This window comes from Wyeomyia smithii, chromosome 3 (assembly GCF_029784165.1).
Source record: "Wyeomyia smithii strain HCP4-BCI-WySm-NY-G18 chromosome 3, ASM2978416v1, whole genome shotgun sequence".
Lineage (NCBI taxonomy): Eukaryota > Metazoa > Arthropoda > Insecta > Diptera > Culicidae > Wyeomyia > Wyeomyia smithii.
Window position 1 is genome coordinate 247,035,588 of NC_073696.1, and position 16,126 is coordinate 247,051,713.

The 16,126-nt window shown below is 39.1% G+C and overlaps 1 protein-coding gene across 3 annotated transcripts in view; it reads left to right on the forward strand.

Annotated features, from left to right (window-relative positions):
- The window catches only part of LOC129731693 (dopamine D2-like receptor), a 738,323-nt gene that overhangs the window by 679,376 nt on the left and 42,821 nt on the right, over nucleotides 1-16,126 (forward strand). For 2 of the 3 annotated variants that reach the window (XM_055691893.1, XM_055691895.1), the window contains one exon: nucleotides 7,184-7,287. In XM_055691893.1, coding sequence (XP_055547868.1) covers nucleotides 7,184-7,287 — 104 coding nt within the window. The remainder of the gene's footprint in view (nucleotides 1-7,183; nucleotides 7,288-16,126) is intronic. The other variant, XM_055691894.1, reaches the window with a different exon arrangement.

Genomic DNA, 16,126 nt, shown 5'->3' on the forward strand with positions numbered 1-16,126 from the left:
TATGGCTTCAGGAAACTGTTCCAAGTATCTCTCTGCGTTATGGTTTTTTACAGCTTGCGCGCAGTTCGGTGAACAAGTCGAGCCAAAAGTCATGACTTGCATGACGTAAATATCCGGTTTTTTACTACTGTTGCAGTCGCGCCATAAGAAACGTTGCGCATTTGTCTTCACGGCGTATTTTCACTTGATGGAACATCTCCACATACAGGTATTTTTCCTTCTCGAATTCATAGAAGAGTCCCAAATAATGAAGTCAGTTGATCTGGACCGGGCAGCAACATTGAGTCCAAAAATACTCCATTTACTTTTGCAGCTGCGTCGAAAACTTATCTTGGCTTCGGTGGCAACTTGTTTTGTTGAAAACGATGAAGTGCGGAAGATAATTTAAAGTTGGAAGTTTCGTAGCAATTCCTGTTGATTGAGCTTACGAATATATCTTTCTTCTTCTTTTTAGATTTTTACCCACGGAAGAACTGTTTAAGAGGCTGACCAAAATACTGTTCTAATAACGTTCAATCGTATTTCGGCCTCAATAGCGTTTACTGTCTTCAAAGCGTGTTGTTGCAATTCCGATGGGTCGAGTTTATCTATAGAATACTTTAGTTTTATAATCATCGAAGGTATTGGCTTAACTTCATACAGTTCAACCTTTGAACGTGTAATCACTAGCACTTTTTATATTTGTGGATATCTTCTTATAATTTCACTGCCTTTAATTCACAGGCAGACTTCGGTTACTACTTCGGTTACTTCTGACAATTTTACTTCAAATTCTCCGCAGATGAGAAGCTTTTTGTTGTCGCTTTCAATTCTTCTTAATGTACTACGGCGATAGAATCATTTTTTTCGCTAAATAATTTTTTTCTATAACTTCTATGTTGAAGATTTTAACTTTTATTGATGTCTCATCGTTTCTCCAATTTAAAAACGAAACGCTTGCAAAGTTTGTTGACAGCTTGATGAATTTTTGATGTATTAGGGTTTGTTCTTTATTTTCCTTCAAAACATCCAAATTTGCAACCTTTACGGAAGGTTGCATAAGTATTCCTTTAGCATTCAAATTAGCAACCGTTGACCTTTAACGGTTCCACCAATTTATTCCATTCACTTCGTTCTTTTGCCGAAGATTTCAAATTTATACGTCTTCGATTCAAAAAAGTTAACTCTTGAACCTTTTTCCAACGAGTTTTAACAAGTTTGAGAATCCTCGATTTATTATGCCATGTAAGTTTTTCAATAACCTTCTTCGTAGTTTCATCGACTGAACTTGCATTGCATTGTATCCAGCGCCTTTCTTCGATGTCTTCCTGAATTCCATCAACTTTAACATTTATTAGCGATATGACGTTCTTGCTAACATCTTCATCCTGCGTTGAACATGTTTTAAATTTAGTGGATTCTAGCATCATTTTTTTCCTTGTTGATATTCTATTGCAGCTGAATATTCCAATATGTTCATCCTTTTGGCCAATTCGTCGTATCGTGTTCCAAAGCATGTCTGGAAACTTTCCAAATTGTTTCACCTTGTCGTTAGGTGATTCTGCAATTTCCGACGAATATTTTGGGCTTGAGATACATCTTAGCATTTCAATATTATTCGATAGGAATTTGCTTTTACTATTGAACCCATTTTCATAGAGGCTCTTGACAGCCGCGCTCAAAAGATGATTCTCGAGTTTTATATCCGCATTATGATGTTTAACTATTGCATTCTCTGCGTAGGAAAATTCCTCAGGACATTTAAAACCATTGCAGCTCCAAAATTTCATTGCTGCATCAAAGAATACATTGTCCTTCATGACAATTGTAAAATTTCGACGAAAATTCAATATCAAATGATCTTTTATGATTTCCACTGATCGTTGCTTCCGAGTAACGTAGTTATTCAAAACATCATTTCTGGCCACACACTGCTTTATAGTGTCTAAGTTGTTTTCAGCGTAGTTGTAGCTTACTATCGGTTTGTTGCGCCTAATTTTCCATGGTGATCCTGGAGCATATCTTCCGTTTTTGGAATTGATGGCATCTGCAGGTGATACTCTCGGTTTAATAATGTTACCAGGTCTTCGTTTTAAAACCGAAGGACATCTCAACAATTTATTATTATTCGATGAGAGTTTTATGCCCTTATGTTCATTTACTTGATGAATTTTAGGGTCTTTCTTTTTACTTTTGAGCTTCCCTTTTTGAGAGCTTATCTCTGATTTTTGGCAATCTTGATAGCCTTGTTTTACTGGACATACTTTAGTGGCATTAGCTCGTGCAGGTTTCTTTTCCACAATCTTTGGGGAATTAACAAGAACCTTTCGCGGTTCTATTGATTCTTCAGAAATGTTTATTCTTTTAACTGCTTTGAATATTTCTTCATTTCCTTTTAAAGGCTTTGGATTAGATTCGTGGTGATCAACTCTTTGGCGATTTCCGAAAATTACAACAGATGTTGTATCCTTGTCTTTGAGTGACTGTTCATCTTGTGCGCTTTTCCTGGCACACATAGGAATTCCTGGCGGTTGTCTTGATCTCCGCCTCATTGCATGCGCTTCAACATGTGGTTTCAGCCAGTGGTTTAATTCATCTAAGTCTTTGACTTGAGACTTTTCCTTAGTCCAACAGATTTGTATGCCGAAAGAAAACTTTCCAATAATATCCTCCATCAGCTGAGGATTATTTAATAGGCGAATTTCATTCATGGCCTTTATACTAGACACAAATTTGTCTAGTGCATTGGAGCAACCCGTTAGATTCGAAGTCTTACGGATGTCATTGAGCAGGTTTTTATATTCCAACTCATCCTCGTACCGGGTGAGTTGATCCAAACATTCTGGATCTGCTAGCCTGTTCTCTCCTGGAACATGAATTGCTTCTTCACTAAAGCGAATCTGTGATGATTCAGTCTTCGTTTGATAAACTGAATACATCTTTCTTGCCATAGTTTCTCCATGGTCTTTAAATCTTTGCGATATCGTATCGCTGGTCTTTAAACATTGCATTATTGCAAGACCCATTTCGATGTTTGTGCATTTAACACAAATCCATCGTTCCTCAGGTAATGGTAGCCTTCTAAGGTGTCCACAGTTTAAATGAAATCTGCGATCGCACTCATCACATGCGACCATGTTTTCCTTAGAATCTTTCTCCTTGCACAAGCGGCAACTACCGTTAGGATTGTTAACAAAATAACTCATCGTTGAGTAATGAGGGCGGTAGCGGCTTTCTGATGATTTTTTCTGTGGCTTCGTAGGGTTGATCATCCTGATGACTTCCAAGGTTGATCGCCGTAGAAAGAATCGTCGCAAGGTTGAAAGAAAGGACCGATACCAACTAGCTCCTCTCTGGAGTGACGCCAAATGTCGACTTCAGGAGTTAAGAATAGTGAACGTCTTTCTATTAAAAGGGTTAGATTCCTCGGGTTATCTTAACCGGTGTGCAAAGGTCCTTTTCGCATTCGAAAGGCTTAAACACACAAGGGACAACCTCTGAAATCTAGCGTTCGGATTTAGAAAGATCTGTGCGAGTTCGTATTTGCTAGTGGTATGATTTTATTTGGTAGCAAATCGGGTATATATACAAAATTTACAAATTCGAATCTTATGAACTATGCCTACGTATGGAAGAGAAAATGAGAGAGAAGATTCTCCGAATCTTCGTAAGGGAACAAATAAGAACGCGACAGAATTTCCATTCGCCTAGTCAGGTCAAATTTGCCTTCCCCTAATCCGGTACCTGAACGGGAAAAAGGTTTCGAACGTTATCGGCTTTCTTTACACGCGCCTACGACAACATTCATTCAGATAGTTACAATGTTTTACAAAGCGCCGGATTTGCATTCCCTATTTCCCTACATAAGATGATAATGCGTACGCAGACGCGCCGGCTGATAATAGGACTTATCGCCCTTTTCTTTGAGCATTACTCGTCCATAATTCGCATAGTCATTGACGCTGGCTAAACCTAACAGACTAAGAAAACAGAACAGAAAATAGACCGCTTACGATTAGTGGCCTCGCACGGATCTAGAAATTCTATACCTGCTTCTAATCTAGCACCCGCACGAAGGGTCGGTCGGGGATTATTTATGTAGCAATCTCCTCTATGACGGGAACCTATTTGCGATTATTAAATCTATTCTAATTCCTTTTATAAGAACAATAATAAATGAGTTGCTGAATGACTATATTGTGAAGTTCTAAATAATGCGTTTGCTACACACACACTCCGCATCATATTCTTCCATGAGAAAACTAAAGTTGCCTCTGTTGTATTATCTAAGCTGAGCTAAGTTTCGCAGTGTACTTATGTGTATTCTCACGAGAGTGACTCACCGCTCTTGTTTCGCTCAGCTGTAAGGAGAGCCACAAATGTGTTAATTTTTTGTGCGAACAATAATAATATTACAAAACAAAAGATATAAGCGTTGTGTAAAAAATTACTGCACGCGCTCATGCTGTAGTGTGCGGTGAATTTGAACTGCGCTGTTTCCACCTATTGAGAAGAATTTTAAACCTGGTTACCAGTGATCCCAAATACACAAACTGATCGGTCATCTCAAGCTCATTGTCGTCTACGGAGATTTGAGTTGGAAGGCTGATGTTGTTCTCCTTGGGGCCTTTCGCTCGCATGCATTTCATTTTCAACGCTTCGGCTTTCAGTTGGACGTAGGTCTCCTTAACCGTCGCAAAGTTATGTGTTATAATGTCATAGCTATCCACGAAGCCCAGAAGCTGACCCGACCTTGTGAAAATCATGCCCCTCGTATCTATGCCCGGTGTACGGATAACACCGACAATATTGCACGGCATTAACCGTTTGCTGTTCTTTCTGTTCAATCATTTGGGACTTGAGAGTATCACCATATTTTTTTTCTGTTAACCTAGAAACACCGCCCAGATACAATTCCCTGGAGAGAACTGTCATACGTTGCTCACACTAGTTTTATTATAATAAAGACTTATTTTAGTTAGAAGGAGAATCAACAGGGGCACTGTAGAATTCAGCTTGAAGGAAGGGTACGTGGGGGGGAGGCTGAGAATAAACCCATGCTAAAGTCCTTTGACAACTAAATGGCCTGATTATACCAAGATTCGAACCCACGACCACCCGCTTATCAAAGCGGACACTGTAACCTTGCGGCTGTCAGATTGAAAAGTTCTGGTCCATGGCGGCGCGGGCTCACATGAAACCCGCCTGGCACTGGTCTACAACTCTTCTGGATAAAGGTCTTGTTGTTCCTCAACTTCCCGATCTTACAACGAATTTCATGGTACTGGTACTCGGTCATCTACTGCTGGTGCTCCTTGGTCAGGGTCATATTGCGGCACATATCCTGTGTTGGCACAAGACAGCAGGTCGAGCTCATCAAGTACATGATCCCCTTGCTGGCGCTTCTTTCGTCTGAGAATCGTGGTAATGTCGTTTCGTGCCTGTTTGTATTTTATTTGTACTTTCACCTTTCCGACAAAGTTCCTGAAGCGCAACGATGTCGAAGTGGCGATGTTTGGGCAGATCCTGTTGGATCTGGTCGCCACCCAGGACGTTCAGTGATCTACAGTTCAGTCGTCGTTCTTATTTCGTTAGATAGGTCGTTGCCAACTGTTTCGGTTCGTATTTACATTTTGAGTAATTGATCACCTTCTAGATTCTGTAACTAAAACAGTTGCAGAAATAAAAGACACCTGCACTATCTTCTTTTCATAATATCACTACCAGACAGTGGAATCTAAGGCAAAGGCCTCTCTCCCACATATACAATTGTACACTTGCTACACTGAACTACAAGAACTGGTGAAACTAAGTACCAATTTCTTAAAAATTGTAAAAGGCTTAAATAAGAATGAACATTATTAGGATGACAAATATCTCATGATGATTATGAAAACATTAAACAACCCAACAATTGGGTCTAATTCACGGGTAAATAAATTGTGCAAATAATTTAAATTTTTTATACACACAGTTCTACAGAGACGATTGTTTTTGTAACTTGCAGTAAAAGTCGCAGCAATACATTCGAAAGTTAATACAAGTTGACAAATCTAAGTTTATTCGCAAAGTGCGAACTTTGTTAGCTGCCAAATAATGCTCACCCACGTTATTAAATGAACTCTCCTATCTAACACACGTGCTAAGCCGTCTGCCAAGTACCCCAAAGTAGCCATTTCGCAAAAATGTTCAGTAAATTTCGACGATAAAATATGAACACATTCTTGTCGGTCCATCACTCAGCTCCGGCCGGGCTATAAAAGCAGCCATGCCCGGAATAAAATATTATGAAGCGTAAAAGTTTCACTTTTATTGATCAACATTTGGACATGTCACCCAGACGGTTTTCACACCTCTTATCCAGATGATGGCCGTGGGGAGCAAAAATTTACATCATAACGGAAGGCGCGCAAAGGCCATCAAAAGCACGTTCGAGTTCTCACTCGGCCAACTGTAGGAATAAGTGAGTAGAGAGCGGTAGTGCTGCATTTGATTTGTACCCTAGGGGGTACCTCTGCTGCTCTACTCTTCAATATGAATCTTAACGTTACGCCCAAATATTCTTGAATAAAGGATGAGTCCTAATCCTTTGCCTTTTTTATGACTGTCATAATTTCTGCTCGAAACAGGACATCATTTATTAGAGTCAAGCTGCGGTGAGGAGGTTTTTTTTTGTTTTTGTATTTGCGTTATTATTTTTTCACTGCCCATCGTTTCCAGGACTGACGGCGGGGGAGTTTTGATGCGTAGATGTTCGTTTTTTACGGTGCCGTGTTTCGTAGCAGTGGAGTCCGATTAGGATGGTGAAATATCTCTTGAATTTGGGTCAATCCTGTCATTGCAAAATTGCTGGCGTTAGTCATATTTTATGTTTGTTTTATGCGGTCTTGTGGTTCAGGTTTTGATTAATTTACTACTGCAAATATTAAATTTATTCATGCAAAACGAACGGTCCTGAAGCGACAATATTAAAAAAAAAATCTTACCAAATTAACATGATTTAATCTGTGCCCAGATGTGGTACGGATTGTCGAGCAATCGAATCAAAAAAGAAACCGTATCAATTTAATGTCATTCCAAATTCATGCATAAAAATCACACGAAACTAAGGAAATCCTTTCCCAACTTTCTATCTTTCTTTCCATATGGTAAAACTTGTTGAACCACTTCTACTTACACCGGTCTGCCGGTGCGGAACGTGCAGCAGATTTACGATCTACAAGGTGAATAAGGCATCCAAGAAAAAGCGGGAAAAATCCTCGGCGAAAAAGGAGCGGAAGGCGACGAAAACGTTAGCGATAGTGTTAGGTAAGTACCGTGCAGACATATCGTCAAGTAACATCTTTTACCAAGCGGTGTAAGAGTAGGTGCAGGTGCAAGCGGCTACGACATTCCTTCGAAAGCAGAATTGGATGGTTTGGAATCTGTCACCAAGCCGGCAAATAGTGGAAATTTGAATTCACTACCACCCAGCTGTGCAGCGCTGAAGAGAGGGAATGTTCCACATTTTGGTAGACAGCGCAATTGCATTAAATATGAGCTTGCAACTCGGTTGGGTGTCGCGTTGTGGACCGTCTTGCTGAGGGCGCTGCTAGGACGTGGTGCTCGATCTGATTGGCTTTATATGGCGATGCAAATTTAATGAATTTGGTTTGGCGAGTTCATGCTCAGGAATAAGTCAGATTTCATTTGCAATACTATCGTTTCTTTTGTAGTCTCGCTACTTTTGTGACTTATTAAAATATTATAATACAGCAGTACCATCACGCGCACTTGGGAGGTTCTTTGATTATATTTTTTTACCATAAAAACAAAATAAAACAATTATTTTCAAGGATAAAAATATGGAAACAGTTTTGAGGTTGTTTGCCATGATACACAAACTTTTAGAATCATAATTTATTATACAGTAGGTGGCACCCGGCTTGCGTTGCTGTGCCATTTAGTTTACGTCGACAATCGCGTTCTCTCAAATGTGCCATAGTTTCAAACAAATATTAACATTACCATGTTACATAGATGGGGCTTTATGTATTCTACCCAAAAACAGTTCACTGCAAACAAATTACAACTTTTATTAAAACACTACTAAAATATCCATAGGCGAAAAATGTTAGGAAATTGACGGAACGATCTAATACTAAGTTTATTCATTTTGGCCAGGAATAGCTAAGTCATTGGCTTAATCTTCAATCTAATTGCATGTGCAGACCGATCCAGGTTCCAAATATAAACAAATTAAAGATTTACTTACCGGACATTGTCGATTCAAAATAAATTGAGAAGCCTTTTTACCTTTGTTTATACTAAACAAAGGTTATAAGATCGGTCGAAAAACGCAAAATAGAACCAAGGTTCGTATGTATGTGTGTGTGTGTGTTTGTGTGTATGTGTGTTGTCTGTATGCATGTGCCGCAAAATACTAACGCAGCTTTCTTACAGAACGCAATATCCGATTTTGATAATCTTATACGCAAACGAAAGCTACTGTGCTCCCCCAGAATGCTACCGAGTGGATTTTTGATTAGTGGCTTAGATTTTAAATTATTGATCAAAGAGTATTTTTTATATGAGACATTTAACTTTTAAGGCAAAATGAATGGCACGGAGGGCCATGTGTTGTATACTAATCGACACAGGTCGGTGAACTGAACAATTTCTGAATGTTTGTGTATGTGTGCCTGTACGTTTGTATGTGTAAATATGTTGTTTATATGTGTAGTATATCAGAACCGAACGAAAAAAAATTACAAAAAACACTCTTTTTACAGAGCGCATATTCCGATTTTGTTGTTCGCATGCTCGAATGAAATCCCCAGAGCTCTTTGAAAATCATACTGGGTGCGATTTTTTATTGGTTGCTTGAACTGTAGAGATTTGACCAAAGTATATTTTAGACATGGGATATTCTACTTTCTGAGTAATTTTTCTCTCTCTATCCCTGCTCTTTCTTCTTCTCTGTTCCTTTTTTTTTCGTATCGCTATTTATTTCTCAAAGAAAATCAACAATCATTGACATAGATTTGCATAATTGCATTCGCATAATTTTTACACACTTCGTAGTGCGTCTTAACTGATGTAAATAAATTACCCTTTAGCTTTTTCTTAAAAATTTGGATTAAATTTTAGAGGAAACAGCAATGCTTCCTCAGCCCCTTTTATGGCTTCCGAAGCATCCGTCCTCACTTTTTTTTAAAGATATATTAAATTGTACGTTGAACCCAGATTTGCGAAAAATAAGAAACTTTTACAGCTTCCTGGCGCCAAGCATTGAAGCAAAATCAGATCCCACAGTGTGCAAATGTAACACAATTAGCGATGCAGATATTTTGAAAAGCTTTACCAAAGATGTATAGCGCTATTTACGTACAAATGTGTTAGTGCCACCCGTTGAGAAAAAAAAAAAAATAATTCGCTGTTTTGTTTGAAATGCTACGTTTTGAACAGCTGGAAAAATCTTCAGTTGAACACTTATTTTATGTTTTGAATTCGGTTCTGAATATACTTTTCACTCGTGACCAGGAATCTAAAGTAGCTGGTGAACATAATCGGCAAAATAAGGAAAAAGTGTTAGAAAATTGTGAACATCGAGATGCGATGATTTACAGTTTGGATGAAACTAAAGCAACTCTACATGGCTATATACGTTTACTAGTGTGCGCAGGTTAAAAGTCAATTATCTCTATGATATGATACACTATGCTCATGTAAGATATAAATATTGCTTTCTAATTTAACACTAAGTGCAAACAGAGTATCCATGTTGTTCCACCTCTCGTTATCGCTGCAAGTTTTATTAAGTCTTTATTTTGGCCTTCGAAAAGAAAAATGTTCTCGACTGCACTCTGAAAGTTCAAAATTCTCAAAGGTCGTGGAAAACCTTCATTTTCAGATAATGCATTTGAAATAGAATTTAATTGACAACTTTCATCAATAGTAATATTTTTTTCCTGTATAATTCTGAACTATAATTTTTCGAGAACAGGTTTGTAGAAGTTTGTTTCAATTCGTAAAAAATACTTGATGCTGATTCATAAAACTAGGTCCTGCGATTTCTGAAAATAAAGCGAATGTGCTATCCAAGCCTGGATTATGAAGAAACAAAAAATTAAAACTGCTTCGAACTAACTTGCATATTTACTGTTCTAGTGGGAAATTAGCATCATTGTTTTCTATCACTGTTTTCCCACGTTCGATTATTTGAAAAAAAATTAGTTGCTTTTAGCCAGCATTTGAAAATTGGTTTATGAGCGAGAAAATAAGACTCATATATCCCAGTGATAACATCCATAGCCGTTGCGAAAACCACGTCAAGCTTTAATTCAATGACCGTCTTTGGTTAACTCTCTGAAAATTATCTTTTAAATTCATTTCATCCATTATTGAAATTGGACTTAAGTTGGTATACGATTTGTAATTGACTAGACTATTATGTATAAAGTAATAGTTAGTATAACAAAGGTATCTGCACCACTAGGTGTTTGTTTAGAAAAAATGGTTCGATTATTTTTGTGAATGAAATTGAATTTGAAAATATCATGTACATAGTAATGTAGAAAATAAATAATGACCCACGATTTCATCGTCCTTCATCCTAACCTCGAGGCTGAGAAATAACTAATATCATAAAATCACACACCGCATTATAAATAAAAAGAAAATAAACTTCCATGGTTATCGTACTTCAAGGTTTGAAATTTACAATGCAAAAAACAATCTACCCCTTGCTCACGCCACTGAGATACATTAAATAAATATTACATAGAGATACCTGTGTTGGCAAACCCACAGATTGCCCAGAAAATAGAGTGAGGATTAGGGTGCAAAAAAACCGATGTTGAAAAAATAAGGGTGCTCAGCACTTAATTGAGAGATAATGTTATTTTTAGCATTTTGTAGAACATTTCGACTACTAAAAAGGTGTTTTCGTGTTGCCCAAACGTGATTTATGAAAAAATGACTTTTTTTAGCTACAAAACCACTTTTTTCCATGCTGTTCGATTCCCACATTTTTTAATATATTTTTTCATTTTTGTGAGGCTATTTTTGAATAATTTGCATGGTTTAGCTCAGCATCACATTCAGTTATTTGACTCACAAAGCCCATTAAACATCATAGAAAAAAATAATTTTTCGCATAATTTTTAGATAAACCCTTCAAAACAAAAATAAAAAAACCTCGATCGAAAACTGAAATTTTCACTGCAAAGCGGAATTTATGACGGAAATTTACATGATCCTCGATATCTTATCGGGCTGAGATATTGGCCTTTTTATATGTGATGGAAAACTATGCATTTTTACAAATATGTCAAATAACTGTTTTATTTTGGAAGGTAAAAAAGACAATGTTCAGAAAACAAACGAATTTTTAGATGGCTGATAACTTAGTCGAAGGTTTAAAAATTCGGGAAAATCTGCGAAAAAAGTTAGAACGGAAAATGGCATTTCTAGTGCCTTCTAATAGAAAACTTTATGTTGTTCGTAATATGTAAGAGATAGAAACATGATGTCTTCGGAAAAGTTTTTTGTTTTAAGATAATCTAAAACTTTGTCGAAGGTACCTTGCGTCTATCTTAATCTGATTAAAAGTAAATTCTTATATCCCACTAATTGGTGAATTGATCACCCATATTTCTACATTAAAAGATGCATTTTTAAACATCCTGAAACTTCTCCGAACATATCTTATGGCTATAATTAACTTTTGAATCACTATTCAATTTATCATACAAAAACGACAGAATAGTAACATTTTTGTGAAATTGCTCAGTTTCCCATCAGATGTAAAAACGTCAATATCTCAGCCCCCCGATAAGATATCTAGGATCTTTTTCCATGCAAATTTTCGTCTTGAGTCCCGCTTTGCAGTTAAAAATTCAGTTCTTTATTAAAAAAACTTTCATATGTGTTTTGCAAGGTTTTATCTAAAAATTATGAGCAAAATTCACTTTTCTACGATGTACAATGGGCTTTGTGAGCCAAATAATTGAATGCTATGCTGAACCAAACCATGCAAAATATCCAAAAACAGCCTCACAAAAATAAAAAAAAGGATTAAAAAATGTGGGAATCGAACAGCATTGAAAAAAGTGCAAAAGAGTGGTTTGGTGTTAGAAAAAGTCATTTTTTCATAAATCACGTTTGGGCAACCCGAAAACAATTTTTTAGAAAGCCGAAACGTACTACAAAAATGCTATAAATAACATTATCTTTCAATTTTCGGTTGAGCACCTTGACTTTTTCAACATCTATTTTTTTGGGACAGCCTAGTGAGGAATTTACAAAATTTATATTTATAAAACCTTCTCTGTTGCCCCCGTCCAAGTGATGGCAAAAAAAAACTATATAAATACAACTGTTTCTGTCTATCGCTATAAATGTGACTGAATCAAATTTAGATGTCTAGGCAAAACTAATATCATAGAAACACACCTCATGCTCAAAAATCATCGTACAGTTGAATCCCTCTATTACGACAACTTCTATAGCGACATTCTCAATGATCCCTTCTGCTCTATATTCATAAATATTATTCGTTTTATTGCGATATTTCTCTATAACGACGGTCCCTTGCGATGTCGCTATAAAGCGATTTAACTGTACCAGTGAGGTGTTCACCGTGGTAAAGTCTATCCGAGATGAAAGACCAGTGATCAAATTATAAAATAACTGTATTTGTTTATTTTTGTAAATTGTTGGTTGTTATTGTTAAAAGTTTCTTGGGCCTTTAAATTTCTTTTCAGGATTATATAACAAGCAGATGACCCGGCAAACTTCGTCACACCTATAGCCCACCTATAGGATATTGCATACGTTCAAACTCAGAAGAAAAATCGTTTGAAATGACTGATTTCATTGGAATTGCCGAAACATAATCCGTGTGTATTAGTTCATTCCCTGAAAGTTTCAAGAAAAACCGACCTAAAATAAATTTTTGGCGAACACTTTTGTCTAATACTTGTTTTTTGAGTTCAGGCCTTAGTATAGTTATATTTGTCTTTCGTGGTATCAAAGACTTTCACTTTTAATTTTCCAGTATGAAAGAGGTTATGAATTTTATTTTCTAACACGTTTTACACCACCTTCAATACAAAATGAGACTTTAAGCTTTGCAAAGCTTCTACCAAGCTGTACCCTCTAGCGTTTGTACATCTACTACTTCATTCCAGGACACAAGTTCAAGTCCCCGAGATTGCGCAGTTCTCGGTCAGTACAACCTACATTTGATGGGGCTGCTCCAAGTTCCACAAAAAAAAACGCCCTTGATTTTGGCAATCTAAAAGCCTTCATGGGAGCTCGGTCTGTGTGTGTGTGTTTTTTTCTTCAGGTTAGCGGGGAAATCTGCTAACAGACACCTGAGAAAAGAACTCAGGGTGTGGAGATGAAACTAGGAAACACTCCTCCAAACACCTTCAGGACCCTCTAAAACCCATTCAGTTTCCAGTATTTTTCTTCCCGGGACGACGGTTAAGTATTATTTACCTGGAGACTGGCAGCTAACTACCACTGGCGCGTTGGTGGTTGACCCGCCACACACGTTGCAACTCCAGGACATCCAGAGAGGCGGCTATGCTCCATATGCCCGGGTCAACAGATCACTCCTCGCACATACAAAACGAGGGCATACCAAAAAGACGTGTTCAGTAGTCTCTCCGGGACACATTGAGGACCACGCTTGTCCGAGCCTGTCCAGAGATTGCCTGATCATGACTTGAGAGGATCTGTGTCAGGTGGAAGTTCACTTCGCCATGGCGCCTCCCGACCCACTCGAATACCTCCGGAACAGGTCGGTGCGTCCATCTACCCTTCGTGGAATTGGACCACTCCCAATGCTATCGGGACATTGAGGATGACCTTCTAGTACCTTGTATGCCCCTTGTGCCACGTTGGTCGAAGCATTCTCTGTCCTCCTTGACGGTAGCTGTTAGTACTTAATGCTCTGGACCCTACTGGTCCACCATAACTAAGTATGGACAAAACCACGCTGGCAAGATGTCTTCGCTTATTGCCATAAACCACTGAGCTATTGGACATCATACGAGAAAGTGCTGCAATAGCCGATGAGGCCCTCCTACAGGCCCAGTTGCCGTGGCTCCAAAACGTAGGCTTGTCGTCGGCTATAACACCCAAAAGCTTCCGAGACTCTGACCACCGTCTGTTACTCCGATTTACGGTTATCCACAACCGTGACCTCCGTCTTATGATGCGCTAGCTCCAGTTTTCGGGAATGCCTCCGGTCTTCGACATTGCGTGTACAGTGAGCGGCCGTCAATTCGTCCTCCCCGATCGATTCGCCGTAGACCTCTGGTGTTATGTCAACTGCTGAAGGGAGCTTCGTAGCCGCAAGGTTACAGAGTCCGATTTGATAAGCGAGTGGTCGTGGGTTCGAATCTTAGTAGAATCAGGCCATTGGTTGTCAAAAGGACTTTAACATGGGTTTATTCTCAGGCTCCCCACTACATACCCTTTCTTCAAGCTGAATTCTATAGTACCCTTGCTGACTTTCATCCTAACAAAAAAAGTTCCTCTTATAATAAAACTGTTCTGAGTAACGTATAATAGTTCTCTTCAGGAAATTGTAATTATGGTGCGGTCTTGGCTGGAGGAACGAGGTTTCGATAAGACTCCTTCCTCTTGACAAAATGAGTTCTTCTTAAAAACTGATCTCAGGAATATTTATCCTCTACAGGGAATTGTAATTGGCGATATTGGCACTAGGAACGAGGTTTCGATAAGACTCCTTCCTCTTGACATAATAAATCCCTCTTAGAATAAACCTGGCCGGAGAGGAACGTTAGGTGTAACCGCAGTTCAGGAAATTGTAATTTGGCGATATTGGTAGGATAGAAAGAGAGAGCTTGAAACGAAAGGGTAAACTCTCACACACAAGCACGGATATAAAAAAAATTAAAAAGCGTATCATTCACTTCAATGGTGATACTGCCAATAATATGAAGTGCGGAATACAGAAAACACCTGGGCAATATCAAAATAGATCAAATGTCTCTGGTCGCAGTGATGAGTCCACACAAAGAAAAAAATAATGTCAACTGCTAAGTCTATGATCACAACTCGTACAGGAAACTTGAGTTTTAAGATACCGTCATACATGACATTCCACAACATCGGACTCCTGTGGTAATTGGGACGCACTTCTGACCCTCCTCCGTGTTGTAAACAAGTACTCGATTCTGGAAGTAATTTTCCATAATCTTGTACAACGACTCCGGTACATGGATGCTCCTGAGCACGAGCGCTATGGAGTACCAACTGGTGCTATTGAACGCATTTTTCACGTCAAGCGTGACGATTGCGCAATAGCGTGCGCCGCTTCTCTTATTTGGGGTGTTACCTTCGGTGTCTTGGTGACGAAGAGGTAGCTTCCAGCGTGCACCTGCCCTTTCGGAAACCGAAGTGGTTACTTACCATACCTTTTACACCCGCCGTGTACTTCACCAGTCTGTAGAGGCTGATTCCGCAGTATCCACCAGGCAGATAGGCGTGTATGCCGATGGGTTCCCTGGTGGTTTCGCATCCTTTGGCAGTAAGATCAATTTCTGCCGCTTCCACCTTACAGAGAAGAGACGATCATCCAGGCACCGCTGCATGACAGCCCGTAACAGCCCGGGTGCCATTTATGCCACCCTGTCCCGGTGCCTTGCCCACATTTAGGGAGTTGGTGATCATGAAAAGTTCTCCATTCGTAACCCTTACCTCTCCCTCGATCTCGATACGGCTGCCATTTCTCACTGATTGGATGTTCGGCAGGTTGAGCGACTATCCCTGGTCTGTGTCTAAGATACTGGAACGTCGGACGTAAGAGTGATACGCTCTAACATCGCTGGTGATCGCTCTGCAGTTGCCGTGGGTCTTGACTATTACGATCCTGTAGGCGTCACCCCACGGGTTCGTATTGGCACTCACGCCTATCGAAGCAGGCCCTCTTGGTTGCCTTGATCGCATTCTTAGTGGCGATCTGGCAGAACCGAATGCTCCGCGGCGCTCAATCCTCCGTCTTGCACGGAAGCACACACAACGAGTCTGCTTTCGCGTCAGTCCAGTGAACCGGTGGTTTCCCATTACTAGGTTGGCCAGTTCTAGGCATGTCCGCGATAGTATGGCAATAGTAGGTCAGTAGTCGGGC